At 48.8% G+C, this 22,365-nt stretch overlaps 3 protein-coding genes across 3 annotated transcripts; 1 reads left to right on the top strand and 2 right to left on the bottom strand.

Moving 5' to 3' along the window:
• Positions 1 to 1,895: 1,895 nt before the first annotated feature.
• ATNIH1004_003796 (uncharacterized protein) lies at positions 1,896 to 3,080 on the bottom strand (the record flags this gene model as incomplete). The annotated part of the gene is made up of 1 exon (XM_033568469.1): positions 1,896 to 3,080. One exon carries the CDS (start codon positions 3,078 to 3,080, stop codon positions 1,896 to 1,898), a length of 1,185 nt encoding a protein of 394 aa, XP_033430464.1.
• A 3,212-nt stretch (positions 3,081 to 6,292) lies between these two features.
• On the top strand, positions 6,293 to 9,166 carry ATNIH1004_003795 (uncharacterized protein; the record flags this gene model as incomplete). The annotated part of the gene is made up of 5 exons (XM_033568468.1): positions 6,293 to 6,816; positions 6,879 to 7,092; positions 7,143 to 7,725; positions 7,815 to 8,060; positions 8,709 to 9,166. The coding sequence occupies 5 exons, from the start codon at positions 6,293 to 6,295 to the stop codon at positions 9,164 to 9,166; spliced, it is 2,025 nt and encodes a 674-aa protein (XP_033430463.1).
• Positions 9,167 to 10,165: 999 nt separating this feature from the next.
• On the bottom strand, positions 10,166 to 21,904 carry ATNIH1004_003794 (putative Nonribosomal peptide synthetase; the record flags this gene model as incomplete). Its single annotated transcript, XM_033568467.1, has 2 exons — positions 10,166 to 17,296; positions 17,363 to 21,904. 2 exons carry the CDS (start codon positions 21,902 to 21,904, stop codon positions 10,166 to 10,168), a joined length of 11,673 nt encoding a protein of 3,890 aa, XP_033430462.1.
• Between the last annotated feature and the right edge of the window lie 461 nt (positions 21,905 to 22,365).

The following is a 22,365-nucleotide window of genomic DNA, read 5'->3' as shown; positions in this document are numbered from 1 at the left end:
GTATGGAATGCGGGGTGTGGGGCATGTCGACAGAGGGCGCAGATAGTGATATGAGATAGAATACACCAGTGATATTATGGGATAGATTCAAGATTGTGATGTTATCAGATATTCCTACTTAATCCATGAATCTGACGTCATGATATCCTTTAACAAAGTCGGTACTGAGTATTTATGTTCGCTATTTACGGTAACACATTCTACTATATATTTTAATTTAATTTTGGCCCAGTAGAAATCTACGAATTCTTAATGTAGTGTTTTATCGACACTTAAACTTCCTCCATCTTACGTACTGTAAAGTGTCGAGATGTCTTTTTCTTGGCTAATATTATTCTCTGTTCGACGCCGATAATTTTCTTGTTCCAATAGAACTTGCTGGAGCTTTTCAACTATTGCTTGTTCTACAGCCGATTTAATAGATAGATCTTACTTTTAGACATTTACCGCTGGGTAGGAACAAAGCCCACGCTCAGCTGAGGTAGAGAAGTATAGGCAGACGGGGACGAGCATGGTAGGCTGCTTTATATTTGCTTGTTTGTATAATTGAGCTTCATGAATCAATGACCCTCTGTGGGTTCCTGTTGGCTGATCCCATCGGAACTTCAGAATAGACGCGTTGTTTGATATTTATTTCAACTAACAGTTAACTAATCCATCCCCTATTAATGCTGGAATATATGAGCAGCACTATCTTAGAATTAACTGATTTCTATAAGTGGAGAATATCTGATCCTGTAAACCTATGTGTAGGCGTATTATTCCAGACTGCTCTCAAATCTTTATTCATCCTAAATTCAATCACATCTTAGTTATAACTTATCCTTTGATCCAAATCACATCCGTGGTTCTTAATCTATATCCTGGCTTTTCCCCAGCTATCCTCAGTAGGATTAATAAACTTCGCACTTTTCTATGCCCTTCGCTTTATTCGACCCTACATTACGAATGGACGGGCCAGAGATGTTAAGACGATGGGAGAAGCAAAGAGCTGGGTCACGGAGTAGGAGACCTCAGCACGCAACGTTCAATCCTGTGCTGTGGTAGTCTTCTTTCTCATGGAGATAACGTCTACAAATTGTGTTCGTCCTTGACATACCTGGTTAGTTTCTCTTTATTCTCTCTCTGAATAAGCACTAACGTGTAATGTATGATAGATGAATCTGCGTATGCCCCAGTCTCTTCATATTGTGCAAATGTCATTGCCTGTTCTCTGAAGACTATGAGTAGGTCTTCCTAACATAAGGTTCTATTACTTATGAAATGCTCCTTAATGGGGAGAGTATAGTGACAGTATTAAACGGATCACTTTGCAATAAGCCAGGCAGATAGCTTCTGTGTATTGCTTGGATTTCGTTCCCAAATGTATTCATCCTAGCTCTGCTTGAAATAACCTTTCTTTTTTTCTGGTCAACTGTTACTGTTACTTTCTTGATTCTCCTTACTTCCGACTGTAGTCTTTGCTAATATATTGTGCATACATATAAAGCACCGAAACGAAAGTTAATCGCCTGGATAAATGAACTAGCAACTAGAGAAGATCCAAAAATAATGGGTGAGAAACAATGTACGGTGATCTATCATCTAACCAACGGCCATGTAAATTGTTTTTTGCGCATGAACTGTTGAAGGCCAGCGATTAGTTCTGCAATATACGTCCTATCTTCCCTCCCAGATAGATACTCCCATTCGTACCATTGCACACTATTCAGCTCGTTACCGACCCCACGCATAACATCACTCCTTATTCCTAAATATCAAGATCAATCTGATGAGTAAATCCACACTCTTCTAATAATCTAGCAATACCGGTCTAAATTACAACACACCAAACTGGCTTCTATATCCCATAAAGTACAATACAATACACTGGTATTGAGCAGTATCCATCATCCTCACCCAATCTTAGTCCCGTTAGGCTTGAAGCCAGCATATGTAGGATAAGCCGGGAATTCCCACGGCACGCTCCTGCTCAACAACTGATAATCCAGCCCTTTACCGCCCGCATTCATATACATAAACTTGGTATAGGGTATAGTAGCATAGTACGAAAACGGTGTACTGGCAGGGACGAACGCTACATCACCATGCAATAGATGCACCCTGGGATAGCCCTGTACCTGGAACGAAAGTTGTCCTTCCTCCATCTGCAGCGCGAAATGATGTGGTAATATCGCCCTGGAGATAGTCTCATTTGCCATCTTAGGCGACATGATAATAGTTCCCATGGTGAAATTTCCCTCTGTTTGTTTGGCTGTTGTTAGAGGCTGGATGACCTTGTAGCCGATGTCGGTGTTAAGATATTTTGGGCCGTAGTCCTTAGCAATAAAATAGGGGGTTGTCGAGTCATCAGGTAGGGTATTGGGTCCATCGTGCCAGGGTTGTTTGGTTTCTCCATCTCCGGCGGTGCCGTTTACAAAGTCACGTCTCGGGATATACTCTTCCTCTGGGGCAGCGAAAAGGTCTAGCGAAACGAGGAGGTTGTATTCCTTGGGTGTCATAGGTCCAAATGGGGAAGAATCATCAGTAAGGGGGATATAGGGCGTGCTGATGCTGTGAGTATCGTGGTCTCCTTGGCTGAAGACATTAAAGAGATTTTCGAATCCACCGGGGTGGAAGGCATGGGTCAGTTGGGAGTCGGGATCAACCAGCTGGAAAGTGTGGATAGTGCCTGGAGGGATATTACCGTAATCCCCTGGTGTAGCGACGCGGGCCTCGTGGCTGGCGTCGGTGACATTCTGCAAACCCCAGAGTTGACAGCGACCTCGAGAGCAGTACAGATGCTCGTGTGTCACCCCGTGGGTGTGTGGTCGTGCTGATAACCAGCCTGAAGGTTTGCCGTTGTGTTGGACAAGAGAGAAGGCGCCGTCAGACGAGTTGGCAGTGATAGAGAAGCGAATTGTTTGGCCCGACTTCGTGAGCCTAATTCCATGGCCCTTGTATTTCGGGAGGACGTATGGACGGACGAATTCAGGGGCTTCATCGACAACAATACTTCTGTTTGACGGAAGGGTATTTGACGCTCCCAAAGAGCTAAACAAGGCAGTGGATAGTATCCACCCAACGAAGTCTTTTTTCATCTTGGGGAATCGATAGCATGTACTTCGTAACAGAGACGTAGGATAGAATTGTTAATAGTAGAGATAAATAAAACTCCAGCATAAAGATGAACAGACAAGCTTATATAGAAAAGAGCATCAAACGTGCGAGGTACAGCCACCGCAGAGACTGTGAATAATGGCCCACTATTATCATTGCAGGACCCAGGGCCCTGTCCAGTGTAAATAAACTGACACCATACACCTCATGTTTTCGATGCGCCGAGAAAGGATTGTCTTGCCAAGGAGGTTCTGCTGAGAATATTACTTGGCCAACCCGAAACTGTGCACGTCATGGTGCCGTGTTGATAAATCTCAAAGGCAGGCAGATACGTTCATCATAGCCTTGATTCACGATGCCTGGTGCTGGATATACAGCAGCATGGTCCTGCGAGTATTTGAGCAGTGATTTACAAACGAAAGGCATGGCCTCAGCTACTACAGCACTCGATAATTATCTGTAATGACTAGTGCAGCATAGCTAAGGTGCTGACGGCTGAGGAAGGGTGCCGTCGGGTATCAGCGGGATTTTTCCGCTGGGATTTTTCCGCTGACAGGAACTGTACACGGACTTTGCCCGACCTGTTAATTCAACACTAACACCTGGCATTGTGTCAAGGGTGGATCCCCGCTTTCCAAACCCGCCTAAGTCAACCTTACTACCAATGGTCTTGCAATTTCTGCCGCACTTTCATTTGCAAAGCCACGGAACTATGTAGTCGGAAGAAAAATCAAGGCAGCCAAGAATTTCGTCACATATTCTAGAACGCTTCTGTTCCAGAACGGGTATATTCCGCGACACTCCTGCCTCAGACACCTTGTAGATGTTTTATATGCCCAAGCTCTATTATTACTCAACCGTCACGAGTTTCGTAAACGGAACTGACTTTAAAATTTTACGTGATCATTTATAGGCTCAGCGGAATGTCGTTTCCTGCAGAAACATGCCAAGCCCAGTACATACATCAAATTAGGCAGCTAGCCATCCAAATCGTTCGTGTGGAAGATTTATGCGCTGGTTATATATATATCAAGATTGACATTGTTTAGTTGAAATATATACCGGTTTAGAACGATCTACGACCGAAGGCGTACTCGGTGGTAAATCAGTTACGGGTATAAGAAGTTATGACAATTATTCTCACTCCCGTCTAAATAGAGAACCATATTTATCTCCTGAGATTCATCTAACAGGAGCTTGCAACGCTACGTTTCCTTTCTCGCTGCGCCACGTTCATGGGGATTTTGCCTTCGAATCTCTTGGCCATACGTTAAATATTGCCTACCACAGACTGATGTCCTATGGTCCTAGTAGGGAGACTGCTTCGTCATCAATTGGGGGAAAGAATGGTGCTTAGAATTTATCTTGACTTGGACACTTGAAATAACTTGGCTGTCTTAGCCATGATTAACAGTTTCTTAGTTTAGGTGTCAGTTGTTTGCCTGGGTTTCTACAAGACATTAATATGTTTACAGGACGGATCAAAATCAGATTCAGCACTTTATTCTATTTGATTCATCAGACATGCATGCAGTCTCCCACTGAACCTAGAGCTTGCGCGACCTAGCGCTGTAGTATGTGAAATTCACTGATTATAAGATATCACCAAGGCATATATAACAGCGCATCCCGTCAGATCCTTATAACAATCAATCTTACGAGAAAGTGCATCGAAAGAAATTAGCTCAAAAAAATCGTGTGATTATAGGGATGTACCTCGCCCGAATTTCGACGAGTTTCCCGGGAGGCGGTACATTTCATTGGCCTGCCAGGGTTAGATGTGAACGCAAGAGATGAAACCGGGCATACCTTACTCCATATCACTCCCAAATAAAAGGATGGATCCTACATGATGAGGATCCTCCTCCATGAAAGTGGCATAATATAAATGCCACCAACTACCTGGGGCAGACACCATCGTCTTATTCGGCATCTAATAGTCATTCGTTCCCGCTCAGCACGCTTCCTTCCGATGCTGTGATATTGACGTAAATGTGGGCAAATTCGAAGGCCAAACTCCGCTTTGTTTCGCGGTAAAGAGTGGTAGGAATCCAGCTGCGATGAAGCTACTCACTGGCTCCAGGGCAAACCCTAATTAAAGTTCAAAAGGCGTATATGATTACTTTCTTTTAACAATTGGGTCCATAAGGGGACTTGGCAATGTTGAAAGTTTTTGTGTGATGAGCACGTAGAATTCAACAGTCGAGCGGAAGATTGTGTGGCCCTTCTCATCTGCTTGCTGGCGCGAGAGAATGACCACTGTGCCCTTCGGCTGCTGCGAGTGCCCAAGATTGACGTTAACTACCATTGAGCCCTTGGGCTGTCCAATTCAGCGCACTCAAGCCCCGAATCATAGGAGGAAAAAATTCCTTTGTAACCGAAGTCTCGAAGCGCGAGGGGGCTGATATCAATCACCAAGATATAGTTGGCAGAACCCCTTGATGTTAGCTGCAGAAAACGAAAACGTCGAAGCAATAAGCACCTTTGCTGGACAAGGAAGGAGTTGCCGTCCACCTTGAGGTTGACCGGGGCGGAGGGACATCAATCATATAAGAGAACATAGGGCAACAACACCCAGAATTCCATTGCACGTGGTGATTGAAGATAGGGGCAAGAATAGAGCTCTTGTTGCTACTTCATTGAGCAAAGAGTCCACACAGACAGTAGCGATTAGTATCAAGTGGATCGCTGGTGGATTGCCGAAATAGCCAATTGTTAAGGCCAGTATCTTTTAGTCAATAATGCGCCTTGCCCATTCGTAAGTTCATTCCACCACAGATTTCGACATTATAGGCACAATCATGCGAACACCTAAGGGGTGAGTGAAGAGGACGGTCATAACAGGCGGTCCAATTAGCAGCCAGAACACGCCGGTAATGACGGACTGGAAAGGCAGTCTGAAATGAAGTCAGACAATGAAATAGCCACTTTATTACCTTAATGACTATGAGATATGACCAATTAATTCGTAATCCGTACGATGCTCGTTCTTGAGTGGGTCAACCCGCCCACCAATGGTGTTGCAAGGTTCCATACGAAGGTCGTATGCTCGTATAAGTGCTAAAGTACTACCGTTGTTATGATATTCGGGGAGCTACAAGCAGATATATTCACAGAGGCGCTGCTGTTCTAGATGGACTTCAACCACTAGCGTCTTCTCGCAGAAAACGTGCAGCAAACAGCGACTCTCAACATGCTGCTCATCCTACCATTTCTCCTCCCCATAACCACAGCAACTCCGTTAAACACAGCCTTCCCATACATCAACCTGGGATACGCTACACACGCACCTACATTCATCAACACGACTTCATCCGGTCTCCAAATAGCCAACTACAACAACATTCGTTTCGCCCAAGCTCCAACTGGAGATCTACGCTTTCGCAAACCCCAAACCCCTCCCCCCTACCACGAGGGCGTCATTCATGGAGATGAGTATCAATCCACTGAGTGCGTGAACAGTGTCCCATCAGTGGCACCATTTCCAGGCTTCAATGGTACCTTCTGGGGCCAGGAGGACTGTCTTTTCTTGAATGTACAGGTACCCGAGGGCGTCAATGAGGGCGATAATGTCCCTGTGATCCATTGGTTGTATGGCGGTGCCTATGCTTTTGGGAGTAAGGATAATATTCAACTTAGCTGGATGAACTCTACCGGACTGTTCAATGCTTTGAAAAGTCAAGATGAGAAATTCATTTTTGTTGCTAGTAACTATAGGTCTTATTATCGACGGTCCTTAAAATGTCGATGGATTGGCTGACTTTGATTTGGTGAAATAGACTTGGACTCTATGGATGGATGTCATCCCCATACGAAGACATGGACAGCAATATCGGCCTTCATGACGGCGAAGCAGCTCTTCGGTGGACGAAAAAGTACATTGCCAAATTCGGTGGTGATCCGGATAGGATTACAGCCATGGGACAGAGTTCAGGTGCCGGAATCTTGAATTATCTTCTCGTTGCGAACAGAAACGAGTTACCGTTCTCTCAAGTGAGATGACTTAGTCTGCAACCCTTATCAATATGTATAACACAGAGTAGGCTCTCATCTCCTCCCCAGCGGTGATGCCGCGCCGGAATGTCACCGCACGAAGGCAACAAATATATGAAGAGGTATTGAGTGCCACCAACTGCTCCTCCCTGCAATGTTTGCGCTTCGCTCCACCAGAGGTGCTTTCAACCGCCAACAATTATCTCATAAGTGAAGTCCCCACCGGAACTGGCGGCGGTTCCTTTGGTCCAGGTATTGGCTTCGCCCCGTCACCGGACGGGGTATATATCCCGGACGGACCGATGATACTCCTCCAGAACAGCAGTACGACGCGCCGCAAGCCACTACGCCAACTACTAGTTGGCAATATGGCACACGACGGAATGACACTCGTTGCTGATGATAATATGCCTGCTGCATTTGGAGACCTAGTCCGCACTGCCTTCCCCACAGCTGACAATCAGACTGTCCAACAGATACAAGCCTTGTTTCCCTTCCCCCCGTCAAGGCCTCAGCAACTTGCTTGGGATTGGGCTACATCTCTCTTGTATGCTTGCCATTCCCAAAGCATTGCCGCCGCATACGCAGAAAAGGCTCGTCGCTATGTCATGGCTATTCCTCCGGCCACTCATGGTGAGGATATAAATTGTGGGTTGTCCAACATTATTAACCATCATTTTACATTATTTACTATGTACTTCCTACTAATTCTCCTTTGACAGATACCTTCTTTGTCGATAACACGACGACCCCAGTGGCTAGCGTCCCGGCTGCTCAGCAAATCCAGGCATCTCTGCTGCGGTTCATCGCGGGGCGCAATGCGAGTGCGCCGTCCGATTTCCCTGTGTATGGCCCCAACTCCGAAGTCACATGGATCACGGAGACAGGACTGGATGTGCGACGTGATCCATGGGTTACTAGCGGTGTTTGTGAGAAATTGCTTGCCATTATGGATAACCCGGCGAATGGTGCTTAGTGGAAGTACAGTGGTGGTTTATAAGGTAACTGAATACAGTACAATTCATACTGGAGATGACTGGATTAAAAGTTATGAACAGTTGAGTACATTCCACACGTAGCACTATGGTTTAATCCGGTATATAGCCCCCAATATTATTATAGTGAACCATGACCATTACGCAACTAAAGCATTCGCGAAGAGATCCAGGACAGGCTGTCGCCCCTGTCCGTGAGCATAACGATATCAAAATAGGCTCCTGGTTAATGCTCTGTGCAGCGCACGTCATGTCAAATGCGATGGGTCGCCTGTTGCTAGTCAGAACTGCACCTTCACTGACCGTACTTGCGGATACGAGTTGCAACGGCTGCCTCGCGGGAGCACATCCAGAAAGGCCGCTACAGGGTCCTCGATACCCCCGCGGATTGCTACAGGGCTAGGTTGGGTGGTAACGTCAGACGAAGTCCGATGCCTTTCTCACTTCCAACATCGATTCCATCCCCCACTTAGTCCGGTTCTATGCCTCTATGCCTCGCCCCTCTTGTAGCGTTTGATCCTCCAGATGAGCTACAGCGACCCTGCTGTTCATCATATTGTGGTTGCACTGGGTGCAATCAATCAAGCCCAGGAGAAAATCGGTATGCTACAACATGGCAAGATGTGCCGAAAACCTGGCACCGGTTTGCGCTGGAGCAATCTGCGCGGACAGGCGCCTTGCCGAATAAGTGTCGTATATCACAGGAGCCAAAGCTGAAGGAAGTGATCTTGATTTGCTGTCAGCTGTTTATCACATGCGAGCTACTCTGTGGGGGCTATGATAATGCATGTGCGCACATCCTCGGTGGATTACAGAATCTAAATGAACTGAAGGTCAAGAGGCGTGTCTCGGGCGTGTGCGTCTCGTCGATCGGGCAATGTGTGCTCGAGGCTTTCTTGCATCTGCGGATGCAATCCGTGTTTTTCGGGATCGGGGCACCCTTGCAAATTGATAGCGAGTTCATCTACGAGCAGCCTTTAGAGGAGTATCTGCTTTTATTTCGCAGCTTGCAAATACCCGGCGAGCGTGTAGTCCCCCATCAATACCGCCTTTGCCTTTGTGGCGGAGTGCTGGAATAAATCAGATACCGAAGCTATGGCCGAATATGGCATGTTGCAGCAGCGGCAACTGCGACTTCTTTCCTACCTAAACCGATTCATGTTTGTTCCTTTATGAAGTTTGATGGATAGAGCACTAACTAGTAAATCCAGTTGCATGAGATTGCCACGTATTTGAGACAGTTCCTTGCTTAGATATGTTCGGATTAGAGATCTATTATATCGCATGCAGTCTAGAGCTCGGTACAGAGATCTGCAGGTATTAGGGATGCTGTCATTTTTGTCATCGGGCTTTTAATGGCCGTCATTTGTTATTTATTTTTTATTACTCCAGCTGTGTGCAGCCTGAGGCTGCATGTAACCTCCTTGACGAGTGTGTTGGGTCATCTAATTACATAGTTATATTCTGTTGCCCTGTTTCTTGTGTTCTAAGCGCCTTGTGGCTATAGCGAATTGTATCACAGCCTTAACTACTTCTATATTCGGTCTCCAGCCCTTTCCCGGGTTGATTTCTTGTCCTGTAAGTCCTTCTGTTTCGATCAACCTCCTAATATATATAATAGATTCCTGTATTAGTTGCCTATCACCCTTCTTAGATCACCTCGCTTTTATTCCTATTTTATGCTTAAAAAGGTATTAAACTGCTTATAGTTCTTTATATGGTTACAGGATTTATCTACTATTTATCTAATCCTGCGCAAGTATTGGTTTAACTGGATATAATTTAAAGCTAAGCTAGAGTAGATGCTTGTATCCTGTTTCGCTAGTTATACAGGGTCTTGGTGTGCCCTTGTTAGGAGCGCTCAGAAGCGCGATAGCTAGATCCTTAGCTAAGATGCTTAGTCAGGTGCGAAGTGTTTATCGGGCCTGAATTCTTGAAGGCCAGCGATTAGTTATGCAATATACGTGGTCTTATCTTCCCTCCCATATAGACACTCCCTTTCGCACCGTAGCGCCCCATTCAGCTCGTTACCGACCCCACACATAACAGCTACCTATCAACGAAGGCCCAATACTTGGTCATTCACCCAGATACGGATATCGCACTGTGTCCTGGTTGTCGTCCACGGCTTCCAAAAAGCTCGGAATAAGGGGTTCAATGCCTCGTTCCAGTGCCAGAGAGCTCCAATCCCGCAAATTGAGCTCTTGGAACGGTCGACCGTGTACTTTCTCCATGTATTCTCTGAAGCTCTTCACGGGAATCTTGACCTTGCTGGAGTGATGGAAAAAGGACACTCCGGATGTTGTAAACGATTGAGGAGTGGAGGGTCTGGTGAACCTTGAGGTCACTAGGGTGGCGATTTCCTCAGCGACGATCTCTACTTTCTGAAAATCCAAGTATCCCTCCATTCTTGTCAGGCGGGGTGTCGCACCGAGAGTGGCAGAGAAGCGTAGGAGAGAGTTCAGTGCGTCAGAGGCAGGAGCTTTATCGCCGATTGGCGTGCAGGGGCGGTGGATACTGATGTTTGCACCGGTCTGCTCGGTGAAACGCTCGAGGAACACCTCGCTTGCCCATTTTGTTGCGGTGAGGCCGTCGGACCCGTCGAGGGGAGGAGGGTGCATAGACACGGAGACGGGCCCGAGGGATGTCTTTCCGGACTGGAGAATGACTCGCCCCGAAGAGATATAGTGTAGCGGAATCTGGGACTGTAGGGCAAATTGGGCAAGGCGATGGGTAGAGCCAAGGTTCGGGCTTTTCAAGGAGTTGTAAGTGTTGAGACAGTGACCGTTGGAACCGCCGTGGATCACTACGTCGATGCAGGACTGCAGGGACGCCCATTCTGTGGTAGACAAACCGAGCATTGGATCAAGAAGGGTGCCGTAATACAGGGATATTTTGTCACTGGTGGGCAGCACGTGTTCTTGCTCCTTTTCCACGGCGATGCAATGCACTCCGTGCACTTCGGGCATCTGGACGAGAACCTGCACCAAGACCCTCCCAAGAAAACTTGTCGACCCAGTTAGGAGGATTTCACAGCCTGATCCTTGATAATTTTTGGGTGGCATGGTGTTTGGCGTTGGGACCACATGCTCGAGGATATTCTGCGGTATTGCTGTTTCCGCCAGCCAGTTGATCGACGTTGAAGGTGCTTCGGCTTTTCGCGCCTTGACTTTGAGCGCCATCAGTGCCAGTGTACTGGCACCGTACAGCTCCCGAAGCGTGAGCGAAACGCCGATGGAGGTGCGGATAGCGCCTTGCAATTTGACCAGCAGTAGAGAATTTCCCCCAAGGAGGAAAAAGTCAGACTCAGGCTGGATTTGCTTACCAGGAAGGAGATTCTGCCAAAGAAGCTTGAGCTCACCTTCGTCCAAGGTTAGTCGTTTTGCAGGTTCGGCCGTGGTGATTGGCGCCGTCCATGGCATGGCCTCTATCTGTTTTCGATCAATCTTTCCATTCGCATTTCGGGGTAGCTCGTTCAGACAGATGACTGCTGCAGGGTGCATGTACTGTGGCAAGGGAAGATTGCTGGCGAGATGCTGTAGCTCGGCAGGACTAGCAGTTTGTCCAGGGTTCAGGGCAACAAATGCGACAAGACATTCTGAATCCCCTTGGCTCTTGACACACACAATCGCTGACGAGAGCAGATTCGAGTGGCAGTTTACCATTGTGGAAGCCACGTCTTCGAGATCAATACGAAGTCCGCGAAGCTTAATCTCTGTGTTTCCGTCCATCCGACCCAGGAGAATTAGAGAATTATCCTCAAGCAATTGGGCTTTGTCACCGGTACGGTACATTCGGGTCCATCCTCTGGCTATATCTTCGGGTAGAGCATATGGATCGTCCACGAATTTCAACCTGGTCTGCTCCTCATTCAGGTACCCCAATGCAATCCCGGCACCGCTGACACAAATTTCCCCTACCTCTCCAGTGGGAACGAGGTTGCAGTCTGCGTCCACTATGTACAGAGAGGTGTTTGCGATTGTTCTTCCAACGCTGCGTGCTCCTTCAAGTTGTGATGCAGACATCGTCTCAAACGTCGTACACGCGGATATCTCCGTCACACCGTAGGAGTCCTGCACCACAGGGCAGTTCGCTCCCAGTCGAGCGAACTCCCGTTTGAGCTGGTCCGTGAAAGGCTCACCACCCAGACACGCGTGCCGCCAGCCAGTGTAGTCATGGAGGTATTTGCGACCGTGCTGGAGCATGACAAGGTACTCGGATGGAGTAGCTAGAGTGAAGCTAATCTTGTGGTCGCGGATGATCTTTGCAATCTCGACCGAATCCCTTCGAATTTCCTGAGGTACAATGACAAGCTTGCCACCGTTCATAATAGCATTGAGAGTCTGTGCGAGGCCCATGTCGAATCCTAGGGAGCTTTGCTGTAGGACCACTGTCGAGCTATCCAGACCGAGCTCTTTCTGCTTGGCGGCAAGGTAGTTGATGAAACCACCTTGAGGCAGACAGACTCCCTTGGGCTGTCCCGTTGAGCCGCTTGTGTAAAGTAAGATGGACAGGGAACCGCCATTTGGGACGTCTTTGAACGTTCTCATGGACGAGACTCGAGTGCCAACCACTTCAGACGCGTTGATGACGGTGTCAACCCCTAGTTCCGAGGCTTCCTGGGCTGTGGAAGACGAGCAAATGATCGCTTTCACTGCAGAAGCCTCGATCATAGCCCTATGTCTTGCTGAGGGGAGGCTCAGATCAAGGGGCACGTAAACAGCTCCAACGTGGAGAACCGCGAGCATGCTCGCCACTAAGCTGACTGACGGGTGGCACAAGACTGCGACTTTGTCTCCGGATGTGACTCCCCTCTGGAGGACAGCTTCTCCGATAAGGGTGCTACGCTCATTCAGTTGCAAGTAGGTGAATTCTCCTGTCTCATCAGTGACGGCGATCCTGTCGCCATATTGATCAGTCATATTTTGGAACCTTTGAGACAGAGTTTCAGGCCAGCCGTGGCCCAGCCGTGGACCGCGTTGAACAGAGAGACCATCCTCATTGATCGGAGATGCAGAGGAAAGACTGCCCTGAATAGACTGCGAAGGATCCGAGGATAGGATCTCAAGTAACTGGATGTATTCATCCATGATCCATTCCGTGGCTTGGGGTGAATACAAATAATCACGACAGTTAAGTTCCACAATACAGGAGCCGTTCGCACACGGCGTGACGTGGAAGGACATATCATATGGTGCGTTGCCCATCACACTTCTATCGTAATTGAGGTCAAAGTCATCAACCGACATTCTCGTAATCTCCCCTACGCGGTAGTTTATGGCAACCTGAAAGAGAGGCGTGACATTCGACGCTCGCGGGATATTGAGCGCGTCCACGACCAAGTTGGAGGGAACTGAGGAATTCGAAATCGCAGTGAGAACCTTCGTAGATGTCTTCTGGAATACTTGGGCAAAGCTGTCCGTTTGCTGGACGTGGAACCTGAGAGGCAACATGTTCAGAAAATAGCCGACCGTGCCGATGAACTGCTGGTGTTTGCGATTCGCGTCGCTCATACCGATGCATAGATTTTCGACCTTGAGCAATCCGGCAAGGAAGACCTGCAATGTTGCAAGGTAGAAATGAAACGGCGTGCCTCGGAGACTGCGACTCGCTTGTTTGATCCTGTCCGCGACTTCGATGCTAACATGCCGCGTCGCTGTGTGCACCTTGAAATTATCTGTTGGCGCCCGGGTCTTCTCCTTGGCGAGAGGAAGGACAGGCATCACTTCTGGAGGTGGTGAAAGCTCACATTTCCAGTACTCTAGCTCCTTTGCAAAGGTTCCATTCTCGATGTCGCGATTCAGCATCAGCGAATAGTCAACGTATTGCGCAACCTCGCGTGGTGGGCTCCCCTCATAGAAACACTTCAAATCATGTAGGAATGTAGACCAGCTAGCTCCGTCCATGACAATGTGATGGTATCCAAATATGACCGTGTGCTGGTCCTGTCCAACAGACACCACTGTAACGCGCATGACTTCACCTTGCTCCAGCCGCCATTGATGAGACGCAAGTTTGTCAAACTCCCTTGACACAGAGGCAGCGCCAGAAGCCGTGACATGCTCGAAGAAGGGTGGTGGCATTTTCAAGACACCCTGAAGAAGGTCGCCACTGTTGGGATCCGAAAAGAAGGCAGTCCGTACGGACTCGTGCCGGGAGACGGCCTGTTCCAGGGCTCCTTTGAACTTCTCGAGCATAAAGTTCCCTTGAAGATTGTAAGATATGACGACGTTGTACTGGCTAGGGTCCTTCATCCAATGGCCGGCGAACCAGATCTGCGATTGATGAGGAGACATCTTCTCAACCCGTGTAAACCTTGGCTCTATGACACTTTGTCCCTGTTCAAATCCAGAGTCAGAAGGGCATAGGACACATGATGACTCTGAACTAATGATATCGAGCGATAAGTCTTGTACTGAGCTGTTGTGTTCCGAGTTGGATGCAGTTGTCGCGAGGTCTGTGAAATCGATCTCGTCGGCAGGCTGGTCTTCCTTCTGCGGCACTAGAACTTGAGCATCAGGCTGTGGGATGGCTTTCTCGCACAACCCTGCGACAGTGCCTTGTAGTGCATCCATGGGAGCAATGTAGATATCAAGCTCTTTTGTAAACCATGTCTGAATATCCACAGCCAAAAGTGAGTCACAACCCAGGTCCAGAAGTGGGGTATGCACATCCAATGTTTGAGGTGGAAGCCGGAGCATTGACTCGACCTTCTTCGATAAACGCTCCAGCAGCGTCTCATATGCATTTTGTCTTGGCTCCGATTCTTGAGGCTGATGCTCAGGGGGAAGGATGGAGGATGAATCCTCCTGTTTCACAGATTGCCCCTGTTTGGCTCGAGCGCCATAGGTAGTGAAGTGAGAAAGCAGAGGATTTGAGGGCCACGAGGATTCACCATCCTGGTCAATCTGGCGGTCTATCATCTGCAGGCCAATGAATATCTCGGGATTCTCTTGGGACCCAGGTGCTCCAGCAGCTACCACTTCACCAAAGGCGTGATGTAAATCGGACTCGCACAGAGGCGCATGTCCATCGTGCATCATGCGCTGAATCACCTTCCTGCCTTGCTTGGCAAAGTATCCAGCATCGACAACCATACCCAGGGCTAATATAGACCCCACCAGGCCTCTCTGCCTACGCTGTTGAATGAGACCGGTCATGAACAGCGCTGAAGCATGATATTCTGCCTGCTTTGGAGTTCCGATAACAGAGACAAGGGATGTCAATATCACGAAGAAGTTTAGTGTTGGTTCCGGGAACAATTCGTCGAGATACGTTGCTGTGTTGATTTTTGCACTCGTGACAAGACCTCGCTCGTCTTCGATAGTATATTCAAACCCTTCGTCGGACAGAGCCAAGGGAGCATAGCAGACACCGACAATGGGTGGTAAAATCTCCTTGATTTTAGCGAAAGCCGACAGAACGGACTTTTTGTTTGAAGCATCCATCTTCAAGAGCTTCACAGTAGCTCCCAGACGAGACATTTCCTCGAGCCAAGCCTCGTGTACGCGCGGGTTTCTGCTGGCAAGAACAAATGTCCGTGCCCCGTTTCTCGCCATCCATGTCAGAATTGACAATCCAAGCGGTGTTGCCATATCAATCATCCAGTAGGTTCCGCTCGAGGAGAACATGGTTGTGGCCCCTAGGACCTCACTCTGGCTCGCTATTGGAGCAAGGCTTGTCCAGTCCACCACCTTGGGACAAGTGACCGATGGACTGTTTGATGGGGTCTCTGCTAAAGAAGTAACTTCCGGGACCACGCGTGGAAGAGTCGCCAACCTGGTACAAGCTTGAGCATAGGTATCTGCGATAAGCTGTCCAAGGTTTGCAAATAATACACGACGATATAATTCCACAGTCTGGATCCGAGCTTCAGAATAGATATTGCGAAGTATAGTCACTACATGATCGTCGCAAGAGGAAGATAAATCGACAAACACCGACACATCTCTCGGCAGCGCTCGCTCAATCATGCGCCGCGATGCATGAGGGTGGACTGCTATCCACCCTTTCTTTGAATCGGTGCACTTCGAAGTGATAAAATACACAGTGTGCTGAGCCTCGCGCGCTTGCTCGACAGCAGCCGCAAGTAACTCATCAGGCTCATAAAGAAGTATAGGTCCAGATAGTGACTTCAACAGCAGGTTTGCTAAACTGAAGCTAGCAGTAGCTCGCAAAGCGTCTGGGCTTAAGTCGTCTCCGTCAACTAGATTATGAACATTCTCAGGCCTTACTTGGACAACTGATGAGATATGCTCAGAAATGCCGACAACATTTCCCTTTCCATCGACACGACTTCCAAGCCAGAGATACATATCCGTGCAAAGAAGGAAGGAATATCTGACCTGAACATGTACCGAGCTGGCCGAAACCTGGCTCATTGCCGGGACAAGCACTGGTTTCTGGGAGGGATAAGCAGTTGGACGAAGTTCCCGATGCCTGGAATTGTATCGTTTATTTCGCCTGTGATCCCGAACCAGTCGTGGAATACGTAGCGTGCATCCGTCCCAGTGTAATTCGGGTTCATTTGTCCAAAGTGTTTGCCCGTCCGTCAACGCCGGCACGAAAGACCATGTGAGGCGTAGGAAGACCTCAACTACAGTGGAAGGCGACATGTTTTCCACCGTCGACAAATCTAGAAATTGGAGGTTGATATTGTCTCCCTCTTTTGATCTCATCGCTCTTCCAACCGCCACACTTGTACTTGACATATGTCCAGCGGTCAGCCAAAGGACGTGCTTGGACCTTTCCACAAGCTCTTTGAAGGCCAGGAGCCTTTCGTGGAAGAGGCCTCTGGAGAAGAATGGCTCGTCAAGCTCCACCAGGGAGATGATTGAATGTTCCTTCGTGAGGCCCTTCAGGTCCAATTGGTCAATGTCTCTCACTATTGCGGTTGCAGTACCTGATGCAGCGAGAATTCTCTGAATACTATGGAGAAGGCGTGATACTAGCAGTGTCTTGCCCCCAAGGAACACCACAGTCTCAGTAAGCGGCGCCAGGCCGGTCGAATTCATCGGCTCTCGAAGCATCACCACAGTATCATCCACTGCCTGTGTGACCAATACTGAGAGACCACCCACATCTGGATGCATCGAACCATGAAAGATATGGTCGATTCCGGAAAAACCCGTAGAGCGGAGCTGTGCGTCGCATCTAACGGATGACATGTCCAGCCAAGCCTGGGCATCTTGGTCGTACCCTTGCCACCACTGGGGAAACAATCCATAAGTACACAACAACGACATCGGCATTCTCCCGGTGACTCTAACGAATACAAAGTAACCACCGGGCTTTAGCATTGCACGGCAACTTTCGAAGAGGCTGGTGGATTCTTCGGTTGCATGGAGCGGATTGGCAGCGATTACCATGTCATACTTGTCACTGCCACATTCAGCAGCAACGACAGTGGTCAGATCAATCACCTTGAAAACTAGGTTGCGGTGCTGAGTTGAGAGCCTGCCCACTGTCTGGTTGAGCAATTCTGGAGTCGCGCTGCTCAAGCAATAAGAAGTATACTTGTCATCAAGAGCTTCCAGTATTCGCTGGGTGACCACACCGGTGCCAGCACCAAGCTCCAGGACCTCCATGTGGGGATGCTTGTGTACAATACGCTTGACAATACAACAGATGTCTCTGTTCAGTGCAGACAGGATTCCATCAGTATGAGATAAGCGCTCGAGGATGCCAGCCCCATTCGGCATGTCAAGAGGGTCTACTTCTCCTCGCAGGATCGCTGGCAAGGCCTTACCGAGTGAATGGATTGACTGAAGATCCACGATCCCTGCAGACTTGTCGACCATTGCCAGGATGCTCTCCTCAGACATTTGGGACTGATTTGGCTGAACAATAGAGTACTCAGAGCCCTTGCCATCAACAGCAATGCGGCTAATCTCACGGTACAAGAGCTGGTGGTGAGGCATAAACCTTGCAGATTCGAGTGGATCAATCTCATCCAGTGTTTTTCGAAAATAGTATAAGGCGATCATATCTGCCGCATCTCTCGCCAGCACCTCCTCCTCTAGGCTGTGATAGGAAGATACCAACGAATACCCAAAAGGGTCGCTCTCCCACACCACGTGTGCGAACATGTTACGGTCACTTGAAGTGTCGGTTTGAGGGGCACTCTTCATGACCAAGCCCTCGATTTGCACCATAGTGTTTCCATCTGGATTGTACAACGACACGTCGCCTTCTATTTCACCCTTGTCTACTGCAGTCACAAATGCGTCGATTTCGCATGAAAAATTCTTCAAAGCAAGGTTAGGATTAACAAGAGCTCGACGAATCTCTTTTGCGTGAAACGAAGTCCACATTCCCTTGCTGAACGGCGAGGCAAAGGCACACATCATAGCCTGGAATGATGCCTCTAGCATAGCCGGGTGAAGTAGGGATCCGGAGATAATTGTATCGGCAGCCCAAGATGCAGAAGCAGTGGCTTGGTCCAGGGAGCGCTCGATCGAGGTTATGCTTCGAAAGGGTCCGGAATAGCTAATGCCAGCTTGTTCAAATGAGTGGTACAGATCAGCGACATCTACAGGTGCTAGAAGGCGGTGCCGCTTTTCCCTTGGGGGTAACTGGTCATCACCATCACGGAGAGCTTCGCTAAGATAAAGTGTTAGGCGTGCAGTGCATAACTTGGTTAAAGTTGATCCGTCACTATGGCACGCATGGCAGGAAGCTTCGGCATCGAGTCTGGCATCCGACATTTTCTCGGAATTTTTGTCATGGAATCGTACTGTCGTGATGTATTCTATCCCATGACTATGTTCTTCCAAGATTAATGGTTCTATGACAACGAAATTATTGACCTCGAGTAACGCAAGGCATTGGCTTGCAGCCGCAGAGCTAGCAGCTGCTACCAGAGAAGAAAAGTAAAAGGCAGCTAGAAGCAACTCTTGGCCTTCGTGCTTGTGTCCTTGGGCCCAAGGCATCTCCTCCAAGTGCAGAATATTCCTCCAACACATCTCGTTTGTTAATTCGCTGGTAGATCGCCGGCCCAATAGCGGGTGCAATTGCGTACCACCAAGACGGTATCTTCGGGACACGCGAGACTCTCTCCAGTATCTCTTCCTATGGTCCCAGGAGTATGCTGGTAATCCTTTTGTCAGTTGCAAGGGTTGCTTTCCAAAAGCTTGGAGAAACTGCCCAAGGTCCAAACGTTCAGACATCAGTTCCCAGAGGCAACCGACGGCGGTCGAGGCAGCCTTGAGATCATTTTGCCCTCTGTGAAGTAACGAGGTATAAAGAACACCTGAACTCACTTTGGGCTTCAACGTATCCAAGACTGGACCACGGAGAGCCGGATGAGGTCCGATCTCGATACACGCACCGAGCTTTTGGCCGTCACTAATTGACCTCTCCAGTGCCTGAGAGAAGAGGACAGGTTTGACCATGTTATCGACCCAGTAAATATCGGCGAACCTTTGGATATCTTTTTTCAGTATTGCACTGCTCCCTGTCACGCTTGAAATCCATGTGCAGCCGCTCCTGGGTGTTCGCACTTGGATGTTGCATGCCTTCAAGGATTCTAGATATGCTGCACTACAGGGCACCATATGGTGTGAGTGGTACGCCACATCAACCTGTAACACCCTTGCGAATATTTTCTTACGGTCTAGAAGTGCCTTGGCTTCGAGGATTGTATCGTAATCGCCCGATAACGTCGTGCTGGCGGGCCCATTGCTTGCTGCCACCACGATTTTCCCAGAAAAAGATGGTTGAGAACACAATTCACTCGCGTCGGGGAATGCAAGACCAACGGCTAGCATGCCACCTGATTGAACCGGCTTAGTGTGCAACCCACGGTAATAGGCTATCTTCATGGCATCCTCTGCCGAAATGATATCAAGCGCATAGGCGGCCACTATTTCGCCGGATGAGTGGCCAACAACCGCATCGAGACTGATTCCACACGCACAAAGAAGATCGTAGACGGCTATTTCAATTGCCGTTGTTATCGGCTGACTTACTGCTGGATTAGAGAGGCGTGACGAGGGTTTGTCTGCCAGAAGCTCTACCTGAAGGGACCACGAGGGGCCGTCACGAAGGTTTGCTAGAGCACGCTCACACCGCTCGATAGACTTGCGGAAGATCGGAGACACACGTAGGATGTCGTGCCCCATTTGAGCCCATTGTGCGCCTTGTCCTGTGAAAATGCCCATGATCCATTGTGGTTCGGGTGCATACTTCCGTGGAAAAGGGATATGTTCGCTCCCTTTGTTAGCTTTGTATTCCTCAACAACCTTGTCTAAATCCCCGACAAGCTCCTCTCTGCTTAATGCAGTGATGGAGACCTTGAAGGGTAAGGCGGTTCTTTTGGCGAGGGTCCAGGCCAAATCACCCAGGTCCAATGCTTCGTTGTTTTTGACATATCGGGCTATTTGCTCGATGTTCGAGTATAGGGAATCCTGAGTGTGTGCTGAGAATACGAATGGGCCCGGCATGACGTCTTTCTTATGCATCGACTCTTTGCAGTAACCGACTTGTTTTTGCGATTGGTGTGGAACGTAGCTCTCAATGATGGCATGAGCGTTGGTCCCTCCAAAACCGAAGGAATTCACGCTCGCCCTCAACGGACAGCCAGGGGCAACGGATGGCCATGGCATAGTGCTTGTTGGAACACTGAGATGGTCGTAGAATGGAGCGATATTTGGATTGAGATTGTCAAAAAGCATGTTTGGCGTGATGGTCCTATTCTTGATGCACAGAATAGCTTTCATCACGCCCGCGAGACCCGCACAACCCTCCAGGTGGCCGATTAGGGTCTTGATACTTCCCACATACAGTTTGTCCTCTGGGCTAAACACGACGCTCTTTGGGTAGAATGTCTGCTGGATTGCCTGTGCCTCTACGGGATCTCCAGCCTGTGTTCCAGTCCCATGGCATTCGAAATATTGGCATCGGTCCCGAACCGGATCCAGCCCACAGCGTTCATAGGTCTGGCGGATTAACGTCGCCTGGGCCTCCGAATTGGGCATGGTAATTCCTGCGGATCGGCCGTCAGAGTTGACCGCGGTCTGCCGAATGATGCACTCTACATCGTCGCCATCTTTCAGCGCCTGATCCAGGGTCTTGATCACGACGGCAGCGCACCCTTCGCCTCGGGCGTACCCGTCAGCATCCCTATCCCACATGCGACATCTTGATGTTGGAGACAGCATGTGTAGGTTTGAGTGACTGATGTAGGTCTCAGGGTCGAGCAAGAGGTTGACGCCACCTACAATTGCTGTCGTGCAATCGCCGTTGCGGAGGCTCTGGACCGCTTGGTGCAATGCCACCAGTGAGCTGGAACATGCAGTATTGATAGTCATTGATGGCCCTCTCAGGTCGAAGAAGTACGAGACACGGTTTGAGAGAATACTCGGCGATGTGCCCGTTGCATGCCATCGGCTGATTGTGTCCAAATCCCGAGCTTGAATGTCATGATAGTCCGAAGTCATCGCGCCAACAAAGACCGATGTGGACGAGCCGCGCATCTGTTTCAATGTATATCCCGCAGCTTCGAGCGCCTCGTATGTCGTCTCGAGTAAGAGCCGTTGTTGTGGATCCATTGCCTCTGCCTCAGCCGCACTGATGTTGAAGAAGGCAGCATCAAAGTGATGAACATCGTCGTCCAGTACGTAGGACTTATTCGGGACATCTGTAGCGCCATGATGCTCCCCATGCTGATGGTGAAAGCCGGAGAGGTTTAATCGTTCAGGATCTAGATCCCTCAAGACATCCTTAGGGTTGGATAATAGCTCCCAAAGCTGCGAAGGCGACGCTACATCGCCTGGAAATCGGCAGGCAGTCCCGACAACAGCAATTGGCGTCTTCATGGCAGCGAGATGGACTTTACATCAACAAAATAAAATTTATTTCCAGCAAGGGTATTGAACAATAACGGCGGCCTCAGTAACAGGAATGTCCGAATGACTACAGCAAGAGTAAGTGATGTATATACATGTAACCTTCGAGCCTTATCCCTATCATTACGGAATTCAGCCCCATTGAACAGCAATTGTTACTCCACTGCGCTTGACAAGCCGATCCATTGTGTACTCTGAGTCTACTAACCATAACAGTCTTGGGTGCGTGGCGCTCAATGTCCCTTGTGGTAAATTTTTCTTGTTCCCACTATTTCAGCTCAAACAAGCGGTAGCGATTTCCTGGTCGCCACAGGAAACTTGTTCTCTATTCAGCTCCTTCGATCGGCGTATCAGACCAATCTCCCAATTAGTCTCTTCCAGTCGGGGCATCGGCCATTTCGGGATGCTACATCGTGTAGATGGCCACCTGG

Source organism: Aspergillus tanneri, assembly GCF_003426965.1.
Source record: "Aspergillus tanneri strain NIH1004 chromosome Unknown AapTan_1_pilon_pilon_pilon, whole genome shotgun sequence".
Classification (NCBI taxonomy): Eukaryota; Fungi; Ascomycota; class Eurotiomycetes; order Eurotiales; family Aspergillaceae; genus Aspergillus; species Aspergillus tanneri.
Note: the sequence above shows the minus strand (reverse complement) of the source record. Positions and strands in the feature narration are given on the sequence as shown.